The 9006-nt window shown below is 38.3% G+C and overlaps 1 protein-coding gene across 1 annotated transcript; it reads right to left on the reverse strand.

The window, feature by feature from the left end:
• Positions 1-947: 947 nt before the first annotated feature.
• On the reverse strand, positions 948-6511 carry LOC139743431 (NIF3-like protein 1). Its single transcript, XM_071653919.1, has 5 exons — positions 5739-6511; positions 5308-5467; positions 3536-3650; positions 2669-2807; positions 948-1835 (listed from the first exon to the last, which is right to left on the reverse strand). Exons 1-5 carry the CDS (start codon positions 6427-6429, stop codon positions 1558-1560), a joined length of 1383 nt encoding a protein of 460 aa, XP_071510020.1. The 5' UTR covers positions 6430-6511; the 3' UTR covers positions 948-1557.
• Between the last annotated feature and the right edge of the window lie 2495 nt (positions 6512-9006).

The raw sequence follows: 9006 nt of genomic DNA on the forward strand, positions 1-9006 counted from the left end.
TGTTTTTCAGATATGCATACAAAAAAGAATATCAATAATATGTTACTCTGATTTTCTGTTGCCAAACATAATACACACAGAGTATATATTTTTCTTTTCTCTGTTCAATCCTGACTGTGCTTTATTTGCAGATTGGCATGCCTGCAGGAGTGCTTTTGGGGCACTTGTGATGGAGTGCTTTCTTCATCACTTGACATGGATGTTTGGAAATCAACTGTCCATGAAAAGAAATTATGTGACCGTGCACCTCAAAACGAACATAAAGTCGCACACACTGATTTTGCGTGAGGACTGAAAATAAGTGAAATGGGTCAACCTAGCCGAACTTGACTTTTTCATATTTTCTGAAAGAGCGGGTATTCTTTTACATTATGCTAAAATTTGGTATCATAAAACGGGCAGGAAAGTGTGTTTTTTTAGCATTTTATCTCGAACATTTTTGGTAGAATAGTGTGATTAGGTGTGTCTTTAGAATCCTTTTTTTCATTTCTGAAAAACCTTGTCCACACTCTTCACTTTCAACTCTAACAATTTTTGAAAGGATAGTGCTACTGCTTTGAAAGTTGGCATTAATTATGGACAGAATGTGTTAATGAGGCATGCTCAATTTCAGTTTAATCTGATAATCCCTTCATTGTTGTTACTCTGGTGGTTTACTTCCTGTTTTTTGTCCCATTCATCGCACAGCCAGCACGGTTTGGTAAAGATTAAGCGCTTGAATAGACACTGTACTTCAGAGCCTCTTTTCTCATTTCACACTTTTCCTGAGTTTGTGCTTTCTTTCCAATATTTAGATAGGTTAGGAGAGTCCATTTGATTTGAGTTATACATCATTTTAAAGCTTAAAGTCTGCTCTTTCAGAATATGGTCTTAACTAAAAATTCATGTCTGGCGACTTTTTGTTTGTTTTGAGGTGCAGGGTCACATATATAATCCCCTTTAATCTGTATCATATCACTATGGCCTCTCTGTTGGACAGAGGCTCATTGTTACACCCGAGTGGGCTGGAAGTTAACTCACAATCAGGTCAAGTTTTGAGGGGTTAATGTATATGCTGTTATTTTCGCAAACAGATATTTTGGCAAATGAGGAGATCACAAACATTTTCGCGAGATGTTGTTTTCACGAACCGACATGGAGGCCTTCAAAGGGCGCACTATTAAATTTATGGCTCATGGTGACATATTTGCACATCGTTAAAATCGCTGTCCAACTGTGATTCAAGAAAATTACACCCTCAGGAAAATAACAGCTTGTACAGTAGGTGAATGCTAACGACAAAGCTTGGCAAGTTATAGCAACAAAATGCGAGTGTCTTGGTTACAGAAAGATGATATACACGCGTACAACCATTAAGTCACAAAGAGAGCATAAGCAGACTTCTATGCAAAAAAAAAAAGGAAAAAAAAGATAAAAGAAAAAGAATGAAAGCACATTTGTTGTAACTGAAGGTGTCCTCTGATTGTTTCATCATTCACCAGGCAGATTCTTTAATCATGATAAGAATGTGAAAATTGTATTTTGTCCTCCACCCCTTCATAATGATGCCAGCAGAGCTCACATCACTTCCAGTGGGTCCTTATCAAGATCAGAAATAAGGACTTTAAACCGGTCCACCCTGTTCTCAACTAGTCTTGTCAACTTCTTCTGAATGACGTGCAGGAACCCTCTCTCTGTATTGCTATGGTTACAGGTGATCACCGTGACTCCCATCGAGACAGCAGCCAGGATGTCGTGGTGGGACATTTCGCCGGTCAGGTAGATGTCTGCCGTTATGCCCCGCAGCACGCTGGAGCCCGATCCAGCGCAGACGGCCACTGTAAATACCTTGGAATCTGACAATATCATCAGACATCAATTAACAGACTTTAACAATGTGCATCATGGTGCTTCTGCAGGGTACAAGATATCAGTAGTTCTTTGAGCACTTGATAATAATCAAAGACGTGGGATGTTCAAGACGTGCTCTCATTTCTAATGGCATAATCCTGAAAAGGTGAATGCACTTTAGCCATGATAAAACATTGTGCCTCACATTATAAGAATTATCTTCTTCTCTCATCATAGTGATCTTCTGCCTCCCATATTTCATGTGACCTGCAGAGTCAGGAAATTTGAATGACTACATTAACTGAGTCAGTTGAATAAAAGAAGCATCGTAGACGAAGAGTTTTATCTATTCCCAGTGTAATAGTTTCCTACTGATGCTACATTGTATGTGTATTTCACAATGCATTATGAAAAGCAGTCTTCAAGTCTGCCCAAAAATACTGTTAAAGTCTTTTTTTTTTGCATTCATTCATGTTTTATTTTCAATTCCAATCAATATACATCCTAGGTAATACAAATATCAAATGATAACATATCTTGTAACTTCTATAATACATCTTGTTTCATTAAGGACTTGGTGGAAATGAAAATTGAGGGTCTTCATTGCATTCATTTTCACAAAGGACATGTTCAAACTGTCAATATGATCCATAAAAGACTTTGTGAGGAATTCTGAATACGAATACATGTATAAATGACATAGATAAAAATAAGGATAGATATAAAGACAGACAGATAAATATATAGATAGATAGAGAAAAAGGGAGAGAGAGAGAGAGAGAGAGATAAGGAAAGAAATAAATACAATTCATACAAGTTTTGTCATTGGAAATGTTACCCAGTGACTTTCCTTGCCCCATCGCCACCTGAACATGGTCCAGCTTCAGATGGGTCTTGATCTTCTGGATGATTTCTCTGGTGGACACGGGATTATTAAGTCCAGCAATTCTTCCCATCCCCGTTGTGATTAAAGGTGCCTGAAGCAATATCAAAGCACAGACGGTGGAAAAGCAGAGCAGACATCATCAACATGGATAAAAAAATCTGAATTCTTTTAAAGATATCTATAAAAAAAAAGCAAAACTTATCATCCTATTACTCCTTAAAATTAAAAAGACCATCGTACATAAGTGAGATAAGAAAAATGAAATGACATTCCATTCCTCTCTAATAACACAGAGCCGTACACTTACCCATTTTTTCTATTTGTCCAACCTATCTGTCGGACCAGTAGGTACCCAGTTTTTCCACTTTTTACTGGTCCATTCCTGAAAAAGTTACTGGTGTGACAGTCAGCGTGCCGATAGTGATTTTTACTGGTCAGGGACCGTTGGACCAGTGCCAGTGTGCAGCGTTGAATAACACATTGCATACTTTTTCTTTTTTTTTTGCTGATAACTTAGTACACTTGTATGTATACAATATTGTAAATTATGCAATCTTAGCAGATTCTAGGGTAGTATAAGATGACACTGAGAGATCACAATCATTATCTGATCATACCTCCTTCAGGACATACATGAATGTTGTACAACTCTCTAATCTTTTCTTCTTCCACTTTCTGTCACCATGATGCCATCAGTGCAGTGAGCAGATGATCAACATACGGCTTGTGATATTACGAGAAGCAGTGGAAAACTCACTATGGACAGGACCAAAAATGTGACAGGAATGAATGCTTTGCACCCTACTGAGTGATACTCACTATGGAGAGCTGTGTAATTTCTATTGACTTCGCGTCGGCATCACTCATCTGTTGTATTGCTACCACCACATCACCGAGACTTGACTTGGTACACGTCATATGGACCTTGACCATGCTGATGAAGGGTGCAGGGGGAGCAAGACAGAAGTGAATGAATAAATGAGACATGGATGATAGTAAGAACAGAAAATGCCTTTGATGAAAATGATGTCAGTACTCGTGACTGCCCATCTCAAAACCAATAGAAAAGAAGGCCAAAATACATTTTCACTGTTCTACATGCCTGGTAGCACCTGTCCGAAAAAATATGGTCCAGAAAAACTTCTAATATACTACAATGTATAGGTCCCCCTCCTCTAAAAATATTACAGACTTTCTGCAACCATAACCTTAAAAGTAGCAAATCAATTAAAATTCAATTTTAGGGTATGAAACTAAAACTTATTATCTACATCCTGTAGGAAGTTAAAGCCCATTCGATTTGCTTTAGTGGTCACACAGAGAAATGGGGACCCTGATCTTAGTAAAGCATGTCAGAAGACCCTTGGCCTTCCCTCCAAATTCTTGTAAGGAGACACACTATCCATTGTGTTAACACCTTACAAATACCAAGTTGTTCATTGTGTTCTCTGACAAAATTTCTTTTGAAAAAGGGACTTGTTTCTTTCCATTTTCAACTTAAGAAATGAAATATGAATTAAATCAAAACGTATACAGATTTCTGAGTTTTGCAAACATAAGTAAGGTGTGAAAAAGAATGTGCATCATTAACACATTGAGGACGGCACTGAGGTCTTCTTCCTTTTTGATTTTCTTTTTTTTTTGGGGGGGGGGGTTCTATATCTTTTTTTTTTTTTGTTTGTTTTATCAAGATAGCAATATTAACATTAATATAAAAATTGTATACTCACATATTGATTATGTACTTTTTTGCTCAAATTTTGAATTCATTTGCTGGTTGCCTCGTCAGTTGTGAGCAAAATGTTTTCATTCATATGGATGCCAAGAGCACCCAGGTGCTAAACTTAGGAGAAATGGACCCATGACATTCATTATGAAGATCCGTGTTTCTCCATGACCACTGGAACAAATCAAGTAGGGTTTTCAGCAAGATGTACAAAACAAGTTATAGTTTCATTATTTCTAAAATCATCAATTGATGCAAAAAGTATGATTGTATTCTTTTTTTTTTTGGTTTCAGTTTTGTTTTAAGCTGCCAAATTCTGACAGCACATAGAGAAAAGATCACTCTCCCAGATAAGACATTCAAAAATATAATCTCCAAAATTACCTGTATCATTAATCACAAAACTGAAATGGAAATTTATGTTGTGCGATGTTTCACTGCATGACGTTAGTTTCCATTCCTGATTTGTGATTTATAATAATTTTGGAGATTATACTTTGACTGGATAAATGATAATCAACACTGATCAGTCTAAAAATTTAAGTCGGTCAACTAAATCACATACTTAGTCCACAATACAGTAAATCCAATTCTGCAACACTTTGTGGACTTTGAGCTGGGCAATCACATTTGTGGTACCATCATTCCATTTCCATAATTGGTTATGACAGATTTTCAATAAACAAAAGAAAACTGCTGGTCTTGAGGACCTCAAGGCAACAGGAGTGAGTCCCTTGCATAATTACTCATGAAAATAATCATTGCTTTTTTTTTATATTCACTAACATTTATTTTTAATCTTTCATATGAAAAGTTACCCACTTAAGTCATTTGTATGCTTTCTGGTTACATCTTTTGATCTTACCCTTTATTGAGAGTCATGCTCGTCACGTTACTAACGCCTGCCATCTTCTGGACTGTCGTAGCTGCATTAGCATCATACGTGAGGAAGGAGAGGCTGTACTCATCTCCTGAAGGCGTTTGCAGTGCGGGGCTTGGTTCCACAGGTCGGCAGGCACGAATACCTTGAAACACAATAACAACAACAACAACAACATAGAAAAATGACATGATTCCGCTCACAATCATCAAGCGTGGTTTGAGGATGGTCACCTGCAAAACAAAAACTCACAAACAAACAATCAAACACACAAACAAAACACACAAATGCACACGTGGACAGATTAATTAAGTCAACATGCAGTTGACTCCCAACTGCATGTACGTAGGTCCTACCATATAACTTAGCATTTTATTTGGGGCTGCAAGTCAATCTTCTGGATTTCACACCCTTACCTCCAAAAGCCTCCAAGAGCCAGTCATTGACACCACCCTCCACGGCATCGTAGCAGGTGTGAGTGGAATAGATGGCGATTCGCTGTTCCGCAGCTCTGACAACGATCCTCTCCTTTGTGCTTGACATTGTGAGTCGTTTGAATGGCACGAAGATCGGTGGATGATAGGAGAGGATGAAATCCACTTTCTTGTTAATGGCCTCCATCAGAACTGCCTCGGTGAGGTCGTTTGTTAGGAGCATGCTGCTGACACGGTGCGGGGGAGTGGGCTCCAGGAGCAGCCCCACATTGTCCCAACTCGCCGCCAGAGACAGCGGCGCAAATCCCTCGAGAAGAGACACCACATCACTTAGGGGCATGGACGACATGCTGTAACTATTTCCGGTGACAGAAAATGATCGAAGAAAGGACTTTCTATGAAATATTTCGGTAAAACGATCTTGGCTGCAGCGGGTGAAGGTGACACTACGACAAGCCGGCTTGTACACGTAATACACGTTATTCACACGTAAGCCGCTGGAGAAAGAACGTAACAGTAGAGGATAACCGGCGGGGCGCGCCGGGCTGTGGAGAAGGCAGCGACTCGCTAAAGCAGCGAAGTAACACCGACTTCTGCCGTTCGTAAAAGAACGTCTGAACAGAACCGGTTGAAGCTGAAGGAGTCGCCGAACTAATGATCCGACGCGAGACATCTAGAAAAACAAATCAATGTTTACTTTTAATTAAAATTAATGTTTTCATACCCGCCTACTTGGCGAATTCTAAGTTTGTAGACCTGTGTACACTTTGGCCCTGCGTCCTGCGTCTAGATTCAACGTGACTGATGCTTACTGACTAAGTATTCCTTACGTTTTGTTTTTGTTTTTTCGATATAGTCTTCGTGCAAGACGCAACAGAGACTTATCTTTTGGCAATGACAAACCAGTCGTCGAAGAATCAATGATTTTACTAGTGACTCGAAACAGTGCAACATGATGATATATGATTTTTTTTTTCATAATCCTGGGATGAATTGAAAAAAATAGTAAACTTTGTTGGAATATGATACCAACATAAGGAGTTGATACAGGGGTGTATCTTTGCGAGGGAGCGGGGGGGACGGTTTCCCCCCTAAACTCCCACGGTAGGGAGTTGTGAATTTTATAGGGCTATCTCTAAAATGGGGCCATTTGGTGCATGCAAAAGTGACTTTTTCGGCATACTTAGAAAAACCCATTTATGTTTAATTTGGTGATAAAACCTGTGTTGGTCACTCACAAGTTCGTGAATCGATAAGTTGAAAACTGTAGGCCCTATTTGAAAAAAAAAAAGAAGAAAAGTTCTTGAGTAGCTACAACCTTCCAGATATTAGAGTACAATTTGCTTGCGAACACCACCTGGTCACTTTTTTTTCCGCTGTTGTCCGTTGGGTAAAAAGCCCTCGAAAAACAAAAATGTCTTTTACAAAAAGTGGACCTTTTGATTTTTTTTTGTTTTGTTTGGGGGGGGGGGGGGGGGGTCGTACGACCCTCCCGACCCCTTCCCCCTTGCATACACCCATGTGATAATGGCAGCGCCACTGATGAACTCCCTGTTCGCACCTGACTGAACGAGAGTCAAAGATGTTATTGTAACCTCTTTCTACGTGATTTGCAGTATGGTAAGATGTAGTATTTTTTACTTTTTTTAAAGGATTTCCTCTTTCTTCAGTTTTCACTTTATTCTCATTGCAATCATAGTGTAGCCTACAGTTCTACTGTGTTATATTCAGAAGGAGGAAAGATGGAATAAACTTAAAACTGGAAACTTTGGATACGATGAACCACCGTGGATCTAACACAGTACGTTAGGTCAAGGTAACCACTATACCGCACACTTTAAATATTAGACACATGCAGCTCATGTAGTGAACCCTAAAAGCCCAAGCTATTTCGACCCCTTCCAGCCCACTGTTCCAGCCCAAGGGGGGGGGGGGGGGGGGTGGGGGAGGGGGGAGGCACATTTTCTTTATCATATAACATGATATGTATGACCATATTTGGCTCACGGGTAGAGCAACTCATACTCTACATGACCCAACATTTGAAATTTCTCAAGGTCATCCACTGAGGACGCTATTTACCAAAATATAAAGAAAAACAAAGGAAATACTCTAAAATCATGTTTTTATTTTGTAGTTCTTTATCCCCATCAGTATATGTTTTTATTTCATATCAATCATTTTCATATATACTACCACAAAGGAAAAAACAAGTCAGCCATCATTATTTGTTACAGTGGGTTGTGATTTCTCAAGGTCAATATATGGGGCGCTATTCATTACAATAAGAAGAAATACACGTATATGAAACCTACGACGTTTTGCTTGGAATGGACACTATATATCGGTATCATATTTCATATTTCCAAAATATTGAAATTTTGAGTTTGCAGATAGATGATAAATAGGCAAAGCTTGTGTGAAGATAACACAAAAATAAAAGCGTAGTCTTCGGAAAATGCTGTTCCAGCCCAAGGGGTGGAGGGGGAAGGCACATTTTCTTTATCATATATGATAAAGAAAATATATTTTATGATATGTATGACCATCATATTTGGCTCACGGGTAGAGCAACTCATACTCTATATGACCCAAACATTTGAAATTTCTCAAGGTCATCCACTGAGGACGCTATTTACCAAATAGATAAAGAAAAACAAAGGAAATACTCTAAAATCATGTTTTTATTTTGTAGTTCTTTATCCCCAGTATATGTTTTTATTTCATATCAATCATTTTCATACTTACCACAAAGGAAAAAACAAGTCAGCCATCACTATTTGTTACAGTGGGTTGTGATTTCTCAAGGTGAATCATCGATATGGGGCGCTATTCATTACAATAAAAAGAAATACACGTATATGAAACCTACGACGTTTTGCTTGGAATGGACACTATATATCGGTATCATATTTCATATTTCCAAAATATTGAAATATTGAGTTTGCAGATAGATGATAAACAGGCAAAGCTTGTGTGAAGATATCACAAAATAAAAGCGTAGTCTTCGGAAAATGCTGTATTGTCGATTATTTCTTAATTCTATTACATCTATTGTTTGATATCTAGAGCTATGTCATGTACAAAATAAAGGAAATTAGTAAGAAGACCATTTCAGGGTAATTCACAATGATACAGGCCTATTTACTATACCATTTTGTGACCCTGCACCACACCAAACAAACAAAAAGTTGCCAGACATGAAATTTTAGTTAAGAGCATATTCTGAAAGAGCAGAGTTTTAGCTTTA

The sequence above is a fragment of the Diadema antillarum genome, unplaced genomic scaffold, assembly GCF_040938485.1.
Source record: "Diadema antillarum isolate AM-2024a unplaced genomic scaffold, OU_Dant_1.0 scf00000034, whole genome shotgun sequence".
Classification (NCBI taxonomy): Eukaryota; Metazoa; Echinodermata; class Echinoidea; order Diadematoida; family Diadematidae; genus Diadema; species Diadema antillarum.

Bases quoted from the DNA above. Each gene is read 5' to 3' on its own strand.
- LOC139743431 (XM_071653919.1), bottom strand. From the start codon at position 6,429: ATGTCTCGCGTCGGATCATTAGTTCGGCGACTCCTTCAGCTTCAACCG. The intron at 5,468-5,738 runs GTAAGGGTGTGA...TTGTGTTTCAAG, and splicing joins GCTCTTGGAGGCTTTTGGAG to GTATTCGTGCCTGCCGACCT. The intron at 3,651-5,307 runs GTAAGATCAAAA...ACCCTTCATCAG, and splicing joins AGCATGACTCTCAATAAAGG to CATGGTCAAGGTCCATATGA.